This window comes from Camellia sinensis, chromosome 9 (assembly GCF_055761805.1).
Source record: "Camellia sinensis isolate YWXY chromosome 9, ASM5576180v1, whole genome shotgun sequence".
Classification (NCBI taxonomy): Eukaryota; Viridiplantae; Streptophyta; class Magnoliopsida; order Ericales; family Theaceae; genus Camellia; species Camellia sinensis.
The window spans coordinates 195,594,602-195,610,494 of NC_138969.1; the positions used below are offsets into that span (position 1 = coordinate 195,594,602).

Sequence of the window (15,893 nt, forward strand, 5' to 3'; positions counted from 1 at the left end):
AAAATGTAACCAATGAGAGAGAGAGGGGGTCAAAGGGGGTGGGAGGAAAAGGGGGGATGAATCATTGTTGATACAATAATTTGTCGAACTAAACACTTATTATCATCTTTTAAAATTATAAAAATGTCACCACCAAATATTTTGTACAAGTTTCATGTTCATAAATTTTATGTGAATAATTTTCATATTATATTTGATAGACAATTAGAAATTTCATTACTTCTTATGTGACCTAAGATTTAAAAAATATTGGGGTGAACTATCAATAAATCTTAATAGTTGGACTTAATACCCATTAAGTCGTATTGAAAGTTAATCCTAGTAAAATTGTCGCTAAAAATAAATTTTTTGTGACACTTTTTTGCATATGTCACTAAAATTTGACAATTAGTGACTTTTTTGTCACAATTATTATTAATTGTTATTAAAACTTATAATTAGTGACGCTTTTATGTGATAAAATTTTCAAATTGTAGCTAAAAGTTAAAAATTAGTGACTTTTAGTGACTTTTTTTAAACTGTCGCTAAAAATTGTAATTAGTGACTTTTTTGTGACAAATTTTTGAAACTGTCACTGAAAATTAACAATTATCATTAATTATCATAGGATTTATTGGACAATAAATTCCTTTATTAGAACTTATACGTAAGTTCTCCAAAATATTGAGCATGCTTTTTTTTTTTTTTTTAAATCTTTAATCAATTTGTCTCACATTTTGTTCATATAGATTGTAATAGCTATAAGTGGTTACTAAATGGCTGTTGAACTCTATTACTTCATTTTCATAATTAGTTTATATAGTTACACTATGCCATTTTTTGTTTTTAGTGTTTTTGCTTAAGCAACATTTAAAAAATAATAATTGATAAATTATTGATTTTCAGTTTAATGGTGCCTTCTAGGATTGACTATGGCTAAATAATATATGATTAGATTATTGATTTTTTTTAATTATTATTATTTATTTAATTTTTTCGTAATTCTAATATGATGTATTTGTGTTTTATTTTTTAGGAAGTAAGAAATTCTTTTAAAGTTTCACCTAACGCATTTTTACATAGAATTGTACCAAATAATATTTTAATATGATTTGTCGTATTTTTCAACATGTCAATATGACAAATGCCTTTAGGCACGAGTCATAACTAGCAATAGTATATGTTACATTAAAATGATCAATAAATCATATATAACAAAGTCCACCAAAACAAACCTCAAGCCAACACCAACCATCATTAAAGTCTATAATAGAAAAGAAATAAATAACCATTACAAGTCCCCATAATAGGAAAGATATAAACATTTTAACCATGATCTTTTGAGTAAATCACTTATCTTTGCCTATGTTAATGATTGAACTTTCACCTATCAGTTGAGAATGTATATGAGTGGGTAAGTGAGCTAACTTAGTTGGTCCCCAATTGAGAATGTATATGCGTTTTTCTTTTTGTTAAAATACATACTTTTTTCTATGTCACTGTGTTTTTCTCTTTTACTGAGTGAAATTTCACTCTTTACAAAGCCAGAGAAATATCAATATGATGTAAAAACAAATACAATAAAACTTCATAAATTTTTTTCTTCGGAATTTCATATTGCTCATAGATTTTGTTTGAAGGATATTTCAATAGAATTCTAGAAATATAAACTTTACAACAAATGGAGACATAAATAAAAAATTATTAATTTTTAAAGTTTTGAAATCACTTAAAATATGTAAAAAGCAACTAATTGTAGGAGCTATTTTTGTACAAAATAGTTAACCATATCTGTTGGACGACCTAAACTACTATTAGAAAATTGTTTATCCTTATTCTTTTAAAGCAATATTATTAAGGATCTAAAAAAAAATTGCTTTATTCTATTTTAAATTTAATTTCATTAATTGATATTAGCAAATTTGAAATGCTTCATAAATTATCTTGCTATTTGGCGAGTCATAAATGATAATTATATAAAATTTTCTAATCGCAGGAGTTCATTTGGCACTTATCTAGACCAGATATTTTATCTCCAGTTAGGGATCAAGATGAATGTTGTAAGTAAATTTAGGATTTAATATTTAATATATTATTCTTATATTTAAAACTTGTATTTTATTTGGTCCTATTCATAATTTACAATTTCATTTAATCTTATAACTTTCAAAATAATAAAAGAAAAACTCCATTTTATTATATCTCCAAATTTGACAATGGAATCCTAATTCAATAGGTAACTTCATTATAAGCGAAGATTTCATTAAAGTATCTAACGTAATTTATCTTCTACAATATGATTTTATATATAATCAAAATCTATGTTTTTGTAAAAAAATTACCATAGTTAGAATGGGAAACTTTTTACTAGTATGATTTTTCAAAGAAATGTAATAAATATAAATGTTAATATTCATACCTTTAATAAATAAATATTGTGTACTTTTAGGTGTAAAAGTTGGTGTGAATATTAATATATTTTTTTTTTTTGCTAGTATATTTTTTTATTCATTGAAACTGTGAATATTAGTACCTTTTTAAAAAATCAAATTATTTTTTTTCTTAACAAATGTTAACATTCACATATGTTATTCTATAAAATTGAAAAAATATCTTTAAAGCTTGATATGGTATTGTGAAATTTATTTTTATTTTTTTACATTTCAAATATGTGAAATTTCACATTACTGGAAATTTGAATTTAATTTTTTTTTTCAATTCATAAACTGTGTGAAATTTTAAAAACAAATTTCTAAAAAATGTGAAATTTCAAAAGTTACATTTTTAAATTTTAAAAAGTGTGAAGTTTATATATATATATATATATATATATATTATTTTTTATAATTTTATATTCAATTGAGATCTTGTTTGATAGATATCGTCGACAAGTTTTCAAAAATATAAATTTTATCAAAAACATGTGTATATATTTCTTTTTATAAAATTTTAAATTTTGAAAGGTAAAAAAATAATAGCTACCATGAGTATAATGACTATTTCTCTAGATTTGTGCTTGCATATAAATAAGGGTAAAAATGTCAGAAATTTACAAAAAAAATTGATTAAACCTTTCAAACAACTTCTATGATGAGACTTTATTGATTAAGAAAAAAAATTTATGGATAACAATCCCTTATTTTAATTATTCAATTGCTAACATAATTTTTTTTTTTATTTTATTTTTTTTAAGGCCTGTTGTACAGCAATGGCCGCAACTGCGGCATGTGAGTCACTTTACATGTTACAAACTGGAAACATTATTCAATTGTCAGTACAGGAGATTATAGACTGTGTTTGGGTTATATATCCACCTACGAATCCCCGAGAGGATGAAATGGGATGTTATAATTGTACTATCAATTCGGTTTTGACTTATATACAAAGCTATGGGGTATCCATGGACGAAGATTATCCATATTATGGAATGAGAGGAGACAGCATGCCAAAGCCACATGTAAAGTAGTTATATATATTTTTTATAAATTAACTTTTCAAATCAATCATCAAGTATCAAATTTTTATTTTTATTTTTATATTTTTTTTATTCTTCTTTTTCAGACACAAAAGTTATATATTGAAGGTTATGAAATCATCTATCTCGAAGAATCCCGTAATCAATTTGTAGAACTCATTAACAAGTATCCGATTGTTGGTGTGGTGAATGTCTACCAATCCCTCTTCACTCTCAGACATGTAAGTAACATATGATTATAAATATTAACTATTATTATTGTTATTTAAAATTATCATAATTTTTATCCATTTTATATTTTTGTGTAGGAAATTTATCAAGGTGCTGGAGACGATGATGACGATGATGATGAGGAGGAGGGGGAGGACAACGATGGTGAGGAGGAGGAGGAGGAGGATGAGGATGATGATGATGATGATAAGGAGGAGGAGGAGGAGGAGGAGGATGATGATAATGATAGAACAAAAATGTTAGGTACACATGCAATGTTGTTGACGGGTTATGGCGTAGAAGATGAAATAGAATACTACTGGGTCAAGAATTCGTGGGGAACCAATTGGGGTGTGAGTGGATATGGTAAAGTTCGACGAGATTTGGTTAATCTCGTTTCATATCCCAAAGGCGCAAAGATAAGATAAACTTTTGGTTGGTTAGTATTATTTTTTAAATGTTAATTTTGACCATTCTATATAATGTTGTTAACCTTAAATTAAATTAATTTTGATTTCTAATATATACATTCTTATAAATTGTGTTTGTTTTGTTTGTTGGGATATTTATAAATTTTTACAGGTTAAAAAGGGAGTGACAAAGGTTTTGGTTGGATTCAGAGCTTGGAGAGTCTGCTATCTGTGAGATCTTCCAGGAAGAATACTTGTTGGGCAAGTGTTGTTGTGATATTGAAGTGTTTTACTTTTATTTGAGTTGATTTGGACAAGTATAATTAATATTTTAGTTTTTTTTTTTAATTTTTTATTTGAGTTGATTTGGACAAGTATTACTGATACTTAATTATTCTAGTGCTTATTATTAAGTATTACTGATACTTAATTATTCTATATAGTGTTTTTCATTATTGAGATTTATTATTAATATATTTGAAATGAAAGTTTGCAATTTTGTTGTGATTTATTTTGAGAAGTATTTGATTTGCATCTTTAAAAATATTATGCTAAAATACATTAAAGTCATGGCTATGGACCATTATGATGGGGGTGACAATGATGAGTGAATTGTTAAATCAAAATGAAAAATAATAGATAAATTTACTTTTTAAATTTACTTTCTAGATTCAATTATAGATAAATGAGATGATTGATTAATAATTAAAAAATTCATAATAAAAAAAGTTACTTTAAATATGTAGGTCTAATTTTTAAGTTAGAGTAATATTACTTAAAAATTGATTACGTCTTATCATGTTGTTTGGTTATATTGTAAAATAATGTTGGTTGGCAAATTGCCAAGTCAAAATTGATTAAGGCTGCGTTTGTTTGGTCATAAAATATTTTCCATGTAAAAGATTTTGTCCAAAACCAAATTTTTGTTTTTGTTTTTGTTTTTGTTTTTGTTTTCCTTTTCCAATGTTTGATTAATACCAAAAATATTTCTACAACAAAAATCCTAATAAAAAATCAATTATAGAGTAAATTTTAAAAATGAAAAAAATAAAAAAAAATAATATTCATATATAATTTTCATGTAGAATTGAACAAAAATGATGTGGCAATATCACTTTTACAATTATGAGAAAAACTTGCAAGTATATGGTGTTATAATGGTCAAGCAATAATACATTGTCAATCTGAAATTCATTGAAGAAAATTTTAAATTGTAAGTTGAAAAAAATTGGTGTCTCCATTAATTTTTTTATTTATTTATGTTAATATTCTGATAATCCATAATGAAGCCAGATGGATAAGTTGATTAAAATTGTTCAAGAAAAGATATCTCAAATGAGAAGTTTTAGATTTTAAATGGCTTTACAGTAGATTTTAAAGAATTTTGATCCTCTGCATTCTATATATGTAATGGAGGATTGTCATTGCACATCTAATGATTAAAAAATAGGATTACAAATTTATAATTAATTTAAATTAGAAAAGATTATTACACTCACGTTATATAATGGAATGGAACATTTCCATTACAAATGTAACGCCCCGAAAATAATAACCATAATTCATCCCACGATATTAATTAAATAACAGCACAGTTCTGAATATAATATCCTTCCATTCATATGATCTCATTGTACCAAAAGGTAACACATGCAGTTATACATTCATAAGCTTTAACCCTAAATATATAGCATGTGCCACAAGTTAATGATATGAAATAAAAGTTATACATATATATATATGCCCTAGTGGCTACAACTTTCCAAGATGATACTTGGTTACAACAAAAGTAAGTTTTAACTCAATACAGTTTAAGCCCTAGGCTTGTACAAAAATAATTACAACGATAACAAAAAAAATAAGCTCTTGGCTCCAAGTCCTTTTAAGCTATGACCTTGGCGGAAGTATATCCTCAGCACCTGAAAATGGTTTTCTACATAGGGTGAGCCAAAGCCCAGTAGAGATACTCTAACACAGTGTATGAATCTTAACAAAGCTATAAGGTGAATGCATATGCAATGCTCATGTCAAAATGTTAAAACGTTGTTTTATATCTCTTTCTAAAACCATGCAATGCCAGATTATATCACAATTCATGAAATCATTTCCTTTACAATAGAAAACAGGGCAATGGATACAACACTGAGAATCTCTAGGTACGTGTCTGCAAGTATGCTATACAAGCACTACCAATTTCCATTTTTACCTTTACTAACTAGAAGGCTCGGCACCTAATCACGCGGGTTTCTGGACTTTCACCAAGGGAATGGAGAACTAAGCTCAAATCAAGGTGAAGCCAGTTTCAGTGTTAGGGCAAGGATGACTATTGATCAACTTCACCACAAGTGTTGTAACCCCATCCTTGAGAGGCTCGCTAGGCTGAAAACCTAAAAGGGCGATTTAGGAAAATGTTAGAGCATGAAAAATGAGAAATCAAACAAATAGAGCTCGTAAGGTTGAAAACCCAAAAGGGCGACTTTGGCAAAAGTTAGAGTGCAAAAAGAGAGTGTCAACACCTGAGTAAACCTCAGCCATGAACTATGTTGACCTGATTCCCATTCTTGGGATACGTAGGCAACTTCATCCTGAAATTTGGTCTCAACCATATCCATCTTATTCATCTCAACCCGATCATCTTGCCCAATTCACGTCGTCAACTTCGCATCAATCCACGAGCTATACCGACTGCTATGCATATCACATACTTGCGTTGGATAAGAAAGAACTCGCTTGAGCCGACAAGTGGAGAAATTTTCAATACTTAAACTTATCAGTAGAATCTCTAACTTGAGCAAAAAAGGAATCGAAACTTAGGTTTTGCGAAATTGAGTTTTAAAGGGCGCCTAAGTAATACTATGGGCACTATGAATGATCAGTTACTTTGAGTCTTTTTCTGCTTTTGGGTTAGTTGTGAGTTCTATGGTGTCGTGTCTAATGTTTGTCTCGGTCTGTGCTCTTCATCGAGTCACCATAGTGTGCTTGTCGCTCAAAAGCGCTATTTATCGAGTCACCATAGTGAGTCTGTCGCTCGAGTTCAACAGAGTGGCAGGGTCAAAATTCCATACATGAATGTTTGCTCCAAACTCAAAAACAAGTCCATGTGTGGAATTCATAAACAAATTGAGAGTGCCCATACAAAGGGCATCGCATTCATGATCATTGCAAAGTATAGGTGAAGAATCCGTCACTACTTTGGAGGAGACTGGAGTAAGTTCTCAACATGTCGGGGCAGAAGAGAAGCATGGGTCTAATTGGTTGGTAGCTGTTCCAGGATCTGATGATTCCCATCACACGTGCCTGTATAATGTTAAAAAGTGTGGCTAGTGACTGGACACTAGGGGCTATTTTCAGTACATCTGATCGGACCATCAATTGAACAAGGGACATGAACCCAAACTTTCTCTTAGTCCGCTCAAATTCATTTGTCGGGCACTTTCCCCTAGGTTAGGATAGCTCACCCCCATAATGATTCTGATATGTTTAAGCTTTCAAAAGTTGTCTCTGACCATTTCAAAACTCTCTTGGGATTGTCATCTTCCCTCTAATTAATACATGTGTTTTAGATTATGCATGCATGCTCATACACTCTGGTTGATTTGAAATGCATGGTTGGTTATTCCTGTTCTTGACTTTGTTTGTATTTCTAAAAACAAAGTTTCATTGAATTACTTTCCGCAGTGTTTTTCAGTTACATTTCAATTAATTGTGGCAAGATTTCCTACACTCATTCTATAAGATACATGATGCACTGTTTTGTGCACTTACATCGCACTGTTTTGTGCATTCACTCTACACCGCACTGTTTTGTGTATTCAGTCTGTATCGCACTGTCTTGTGCACCCACATAGCACTGTTTTGTGTACCCTTATCGCACTGTTTTGTGCACCCTTATCGCACTGTTTTGTGCATTTGTCCGACATAGCACTGTCTTGTGCACCCACATAGCACTATTTTGTGCGTGCATCTGTATCGCACTGTCTTGTGCACTTACACAGCATTGTCTTATGCATTCGCCTACATCACACTGTCTTGTGCACCTTGCATCGCACTGTTTTGTGCACCTGCATCGCACTGTTTTGTGCATTCAACTTGCATCACATTATTTTGTGCATTCAACCTACATAGCACTGTTTTGTGCATTCACTTGCATCGCACTGTTTTGTGCATTCAACTTGCATCACATTATTTTGTGCATTCAACCTACATAGCATTGTTTTGTGCATTCACTTGCATCTCACTGTTTTGTGCACCCACCTCACTCACACTGTTTTGTGCACTTCACCTGCACTATCTTGTGCACTCACTGGGTCTAGGAGACCTTAAATCCCCTGAAGGTGCAATTCCTTTGGTGTTTTTTGTGCCTGAACGACTTCAAGTGGTTTGGTATAGCCACCTAACTATGTTTATAGTGAGTTCCTGAGAGACCAATTGAGACGATAGAAACTAGAGTTGAATGGCCGAGGCCTAGAACGTAAAGGTTCAGAATTTCCGAGACTAAAGTCTGGTTTAAATATTCAGGGGTGTATCCTCGGCTTGAAATCTGTATTGCAGCCCTATAGGTTGAGGTAGCTTGTATGCGCCTCAATTTTAGATACTGAACCAACCTAGTTTGTCACCCTATTGGAGAATAGGGAAAGTTGCAAATATAGCCAGGGAGAAAAGTAGTACCCGTGGTATGGAAGCACAAGATGAAGGAAGAAGTCTTAAAACCAAGAAGAATGGGAAGATCCCCAGTAGCATAAGATGAGTCATCGCTGATTACCCTTTCTAAAGCACCACTTCCTCGCTGCTACATCATATTTATCATCTATTACCCCTATCACATTGCATATAACATCTATCACATGCACCTATCTACATTATCTATTACATCCATTACATCATACATTTTCATTGCCAGCATTATTTCCATGTTAAGCTTAGTTTGGCATGTGCTCATACCTTTCCCAAGTTAAAACATAGCTCTGCATGTGTACGCACCTATTCTATAAGAATTGTGGTTTGAGGGTGTCGGCACATTTTCTATGTTAGATGTGGTTTGGTTTGTGTCTATGCCTTTTCTAGGTAAAACATAGTTCAGCCTACGCCCCATATTCATTTCATCTATTGCATCCATTGTATCGTACTTTGTCTTATTGCGTTTAGCATTTAGGATCATTATTTTTTCCCCTAGAAAATCATTCCTCACTTATATCATACCACTCAATTACTTGTACTCTTTCTGCTAAAGGCATAGTTCTGCATGTGTACGCACCTATTCTACAAGAATTATGGTTTGAGGGTGTCGGTACATTTTCTGTGTTAAACGTAGTTTGATTTTCATCTCCATTCCTTTATGATATTCATGTGGTAGGCAATGCTTGTGATTTGATTATTGCATTGCATTGAATATCATTTGCATCCTGTCCCTGAAGTACGCTGATTTGATTCCTTGCAAAGGGATACGTAGGCAACTTTTGAGTTCAACTAACTGCATCTGCATTTTGTTTGTTTGCCCAAGTCTTACGGCCTTGTCAAAAGGGTCGTCTTTAGACTTTGACATTTACTCACGTCATTTCATGACTTCGAGCTCTGTCAAAGAGGGGTAACTGTAGACACCCCATTTTGACTGCCCCTAAGACTTGGGCACTTCAATCCGAATACTCGATGATGAAAGTTACATTATGCAAATTGTTCGAATCTTCAGCAAAAGATCTCAGTTTCAAGCTTCAAACCCAAGCCTTCCACCCTACTCGGACCAAAATCCTGTTTTTAGCTTGACCACTCAGTGAGCAGTGGGGCCAAAATAATTGGCTGGCCTGCCAATTAATGAATAGGCCGTATAATTAATTGGCTGACCGGCCATGTTCAGCGACTGCAGATATTTTGAGACAGCCAGCTGTCTCCATATGCATGCCTTACACCAGCTGTTTCATTATAGATATTTCCGACATGAGATAGTGTTTTTCTATAAATACAAGGCCCCCCTTCAAAACTTGTCTAACACACTTCCCTTGTAACGCCCTGAAATTTTCCCACAAGAATATGCCCAAACAAATACAACATTATACCAAAAAAGTCCACATTCTCATTGAACTAAGAGATAAGAGGTTACAATTCACCATATACATTCCCATAATGTTCAAAGTCGTATTCCAGTACAATGAACTAGGTGGTTAGGAATGGCAACGGGGCGGGGCGGGGCCGGGGATCACCCTCCCCGTCCCCGATCCCCGAAACTACAAAAATCCCCGTCCCCGGCCCCGATCCCCGACGGGGAACACACCACTCCCCCCACCCCCGCCCCCAACGGGGATCGGGTTTCCCCGACCCTGGAAAATCCCCGTAATCATCATCAACATCATCCAAAAAAAATTTTTCATCAACAAAGACATTAACAGCAACAGCATCATAAAAAAAAAAAAAATTTCATCAACAATATCAACTTATCAAGGCATGTACAAACAGTTTTGCATCAAACACAAATTATTTGAAAGCCAAGTCTAGTATCAATATGTTTGGGTCAAAGGGGGTTTTGGCAGCAACATCATCAACGAAAAAAAAATTAAAAATAAATAAATAATAGATAGAAACAGATCTGGTGGAGAAGCACGGAATTGACGGTGGCAGAGTGATCTTCTCAGATCTGCCATGGCAGAGAGGGGGAGGCGAGAGGCGACGGAGGAGGAGGCCGGCCCGCGAGAGGCGACGGGGGAGGATGCCGTGATGAGTAGCAGCAGCGGAGGAGGGAGATCGGCCGAAAATAATGGAGGAGGAGGGAGATCGGCCGAAGATAATGGAGGAGGAGGAAGATCGGCCGGAGGAGAAGGGAGATCGGACGACGCCGTTAGTCTGCGCAGAGGGAGGGAGTGAGGGAGAGAGAGAGAGAGAGAGAGAGAGAGAGAGGGGCTGAAATAATATTAAAATGTGAATGAGTAAGAGCAGAGTCAAAATCAAAACATATATATCTCTCAGGTACATTCGGGGAATATTCGGGGCAATTGTCGGGGATAACTCGGGGCGGGGTCGGGGCGGGGCCGGGGCTGGGAAATCTATCCCCGTCCCCGGCCCGAAAATTATCGGGGATTCAAATTTTAATACCATCCCCGACCCCATGGGGATAATTTTCGGGGAAAACCCGCTCTAATCGGGGTCGGGGGATCGGGTCCCCGTCGGGCCGGTTTTAAATTGCCATCTCTATAGGTGGTCTTACAAAATATAAGCCTCTAGGGCGTACAATTACAACAAAACAAATTAATAATCTTGTTACAAAAATTTCAATTCAAACAAACAAAATACACATGGATCAACTTTTCCAAAGAGGACCTATTGCTTGACCAACCTTTCAGGGAGGTAGAACTCCATCATTTCCTGAAAAAGATAAGATAGGGTTGAGCTATATGCCCAGTAGGAACACATTTAACCAAGTATTTAATCCTTTGAATGAGAATATAGTATCCTTGTAATCAAACATTGCATGGAAATTTATCTTTACATGTAATCCTTAACAAACATACAGAGCCATGACAACCAGATAATAACAGTGACTATTCATGTCATCAAGCACAACAATTAAACATTCACAACCATAGAACGCAAACCATGAGTCCACCTGTAAGAGTCCAATTCAAAACACCCTTTACTTTTGTTTTTTTTTTTTAAAACCAACCCCCACATTTGCCGGCTATTATACGGCAGGAAGTGGGCACCCCAAAGAAAATCATCCGTTTTTCCACTTTTGCCGGCTATCATACGGCAGGACTGTGTGGACACCCAAAAACATTTTTCCCACATTCGTCCAACGATAAGCCTAGATAGGGTATTTGGGCACCTTTTTAAACTCCCCGCGCGGGTACCAACACAACACCACACCACACTTGGAAAACCGACACATACCCGGACTCATGCACAATTAACAATTCATTCATATTTTATTCCATCAACAACCATCCAACATTACCCAAGAATCAAATACAACACAAGGTTTAAAGAAAACAAATAACATTCAAGCCACAATTCTTTTACTATATCAATATCCACATCCTCCATCTATTTTATTTCACAATATTTCTTGAATCAAGGAAATTTCCCATTCAATGTGGTGTTTTTAACTCAAGTGGAGAATCTAGGGTTTTTACCAAATTTGGGGTTTTTCCTCCTCTATTATATATATGGCTTGTAATAACATTTATATACATGTTTTGAAAAGAGGGAATAAAGAAATCTCAAGCAAGAGTCAAGTAAAATGGGTTATTTATGTAAAACATGAGATTGATCCAACAATACTCTCCAATTAACTCATAAATCACAATCATACCATGAAATCCCTTTAAAACAAAGAAATACTAAGGTAAAAGTGTCCCTATCTCAAGTCATGAGGAAGGAAACCCAAAACACTCAAGGTTGACAAAGCCACGAACTTCTCTGACCAATAAAGAGCCCTTGACGAGATCTTCAAGTTATCTCAAAGGATCAAGGTAAGGAGACACCTCTAAGAGTGTAGATCTAAGGATTGAAGTGGAAAAAGTGAGTTTTAGAGAGAGAGAGAGAGAGAGAGAGAGAGAGACTCTCGATTTTGAGAAGAAAAAGAGGAGAAAAATTATGAGAGAGGTGGGGTTTGGGTCTATTTATAGTATTAGATGATAGCCCTAAGGTCAATAAAAAAGCTAAGCCCAAAAACCCCCCAGAAATAGGGCCCATTCGGAGCCCAAAATAATGAAATAAACTCGCAGGGGTCGACCCTTTGGGCAAGCGGGTCGACCATTTACGTAGGTAAGCAATCTGGCAACAAGCAAGGGGGTCGACCCTTTGACAAGAGAGGGTCGACCCTATTTTCTAGCAACCAACACAGAAATTCTACAACATAAAAGGGTCGACCCTCCCCAGACTGGTGTCTGCCCTATTTTCTAGCAACACCTCCACAGGAACTTCACCAACAAGTAAGGGTCGACCCTTAGAGAGGCTAGTGTCTACCCTACTTTCCAGCGGCACTCCCAGAAACATTACAGCATGCAAGGGTCGACCCTTAGGAAGGCTAGTGTCGAACCCAAGGCCAAATTTCTAAGTTTTCAAGGCACTTTTGACAAGAACAAACGCGAACGAACAAACCCAACGAGGTTAAATCGGATTGTACTCCTTCAAAACCAATAGACCATAACTCCAAAGACTCCCAAAACAAAAATAAAGATGTCAAACACACCTTCCAATATATATTAAAACACCCAAGTGTTACATCCCTCATCTCTTGCAATATACATACACTATGCATACACTATCTAAGCTTAAACTTGAAGCTTTTGCTGAGGTTCTTGAATCTAACTTTAGCTCCTTGAGAGTGCTTGGTTTGTGGTTTGTTAATTAAGAAAGTTTTCTTCTCTTTCAAGAGATATACTTTGAGCTCTTTTACCATCTTTTTCTCTCTCTTTTCTTTATATTTTCATACTGATTTCAAAGTTATTTAAATTTAAATATGTGATTTAAAGTTACAAAAAGTGAAGGGGTTGGCCACAATTTCTTAGGTTTCCTTACTAGGCTTGCCCTCTTCCTTTTTTGTTCATATTTTCTATCTTTTTTAAACTAATTTTCGGCACTGTTTTGTGCTATTTAGGGGCTGTTTTAAGTATTTATTTAATTTATGCTTTGAATATTATCCTTGGGTTGTTATAAGTTCTCATGAATTGGTGTATAAGCCATAGCTTCCAATTCATTTGAGTTGATAGTCTTTTCTTTCATTTTTATGGCTTTCATATACATATTCACACCATTGTAATCATCGTTCTATCTTTGCAACCTCCCTCCATTCTTTGTTTCTTTTGATTAAAGAGTTGAATCAAACAAAAGATTACCGCTCAAGGCATGAGAAAGAGACCCTTCATACTAAATGGTTTAATCTCTTCGGAGGTGTAGACGTCCCCGAACGCCCCGGGAGGAACGAGTCCCCCGTTCCGTTCGATATTGGGCTCACTACAGTTCGGACTCTCAATTTGTCACGGTTCTAAATCTGAACCAAAGAGTCCAAATCCGGCAAATCGTTTTGAGAAAACAGATTTTGAAAGAAGTGTCAAACATGGACTGCTTTGCCAGATACAGAGTCGCCACTTAAATATTTTATTTTGGGGAAATTTAGGAAACCCTGACTCGTTTGCCTAAGGCCACGTGTCCGTCATTACCAAAGTTGCCTCGGCTCGGAAACTTGGGTACGATTGGGGAAGGTCACTTCGTGAGCACCCCCGCTCGCCCGATCAAAGATCGGCCTCTACTAACCATGATATGTATTTTTGAAAAATATTGTGTGTTCTTATTCCGGTTATTAGCCTAGATTTACTATGTGATGCGCACAGCATACAAGTATAAACTGGATCACCTGAATTGGAACAAAACATTTCATGTTTGTTTGTTTGAAAATGGTTTGATGGTGCTACCCGCAAGTAGGCTAAGACGTGGATTTGCCACCCTCGGGTGGGCTTAGAAAACATGATTTTGCCACTATCTAGTGGGCTTAAAACACACAGTGAATGAATTGTTCCAATCCAAATAACCCAACCTTCACCCACAGGCACTCAGGCAGTTATATCACATAAGCAATTAGCCTCATGGTAAGCATGCTATCATGGCAGTCACTCACACGCATGCAAGGATGCTAAAGCATAAAACTTACCGAGTACTCCAAGCCAAAACAGAAACTAATTAGAAATCCATGCATGATCCTAATTATACAGAAATGCCTAATGCAACACATGCAAAAGTGCAACTATAGCAGGCTCGCCTATTCTAAACATGGCATATGAAATACTACAGCTAACATATATTCAACTTGGAATTGAAAATACAATGCAGTTAATATGATGCGCCGAGCCCGGTGCATGCAAGACAGATGAATGAATGCAAACATGCCATCATACTGTATTCTAATTGAAACATGCCCTAATCTAACCATCATAAGCGGGCAAATAAAAGGGAGAAAGACGTGGGGTTGGAAGACATACATCACACACACGCACATTTATTACAGTTGTGCCCTCGCTCGGAGGGTCCGAATAAATAATATACAGTCCCGAATAAATATTACAGTCCAAATAATTAACAAATCCTAATTAATTAACAAATTAAACTAGGTAAGCTATAAACTAGCATGCAAGCTAGGGACTGCCTCGACGCTGCTTCGGATGATGAATGATGCATGCTTGAGTTGCCTTGTGTGGAAATCCACTGCGATGCCCCAATTAAACTCTGTTTGTAATTATTCTCGGGATGCGTGCCAAGCTCCGGAAGGCTGTCGATTTCTGATTTACTGCAACAGAGAGCAACAAAGGGGCATGGCAAAGTATTTTCACATATGTATGCATGACTACTCTTCAGGGAGTGTAGTCCTCGGTCCTCATGCCACCAATCACGCATATCGATGCATGATGGCCGAGGAGTCGAATTGCACGACTCAATATGAAATGAATGCACATATAAACACAACAAAACCTAAACTCCATCATGGATAATCCGGAGTGTCGGTGACTGGAAATTGAGACACATTCCGTCACTCGAAGTACGAAACGCCCCTCGTTTCCCGTGCTCGGGCTAACTCCTATCCCAAGCACAATACAATATGCATGACATGCATGAATACAACTAATATACAACCTAGCATGCACAATGCTATGAAATGGCATACACGATGCACGAGGTAACATGGCATACACAATGCGCTAACATACGGCCTAGCATACACAATGCTATGAAGTGAAATGGCATACACAATGCAATATGGGCTTACACCAACGTGAGTGGACCTCAGCCACACTCACATCAGTAGCCATGAGATGAAAATGAGACACTCGAAATGCGTG

General features: G+C 35.3%; 1 protein-coding gene across 1 annotated transcript; it reads left to right on the plus strand.

The window, feature by feature from the left end:
- Positions 1 to 3,187: 3,187 nt before the first annotated feature.
- On the plus strand, positions 3,188 to 4,309 carry LOC145800029 (fruit bromelain-like). Its single transcript, XM_082889686.1, has 5 exons — positions 3,188 to 3,436; positions 3,541 to 3,675; positions 3,763 to 3,829; positions 3,965 to 4,050; positions 4,247 to 4,309. The coding sequence occupies exons 1-5, from the start codon at positions 3,188 to 3,190 to the stop codon at positions 4,307 to 4,309; spliced, it is 600 nt and encodes a 199-aa protein (XP_082745812.1).
- Positions 4,310 to 15,893: the final 11,584 nt, after the last annotated feature.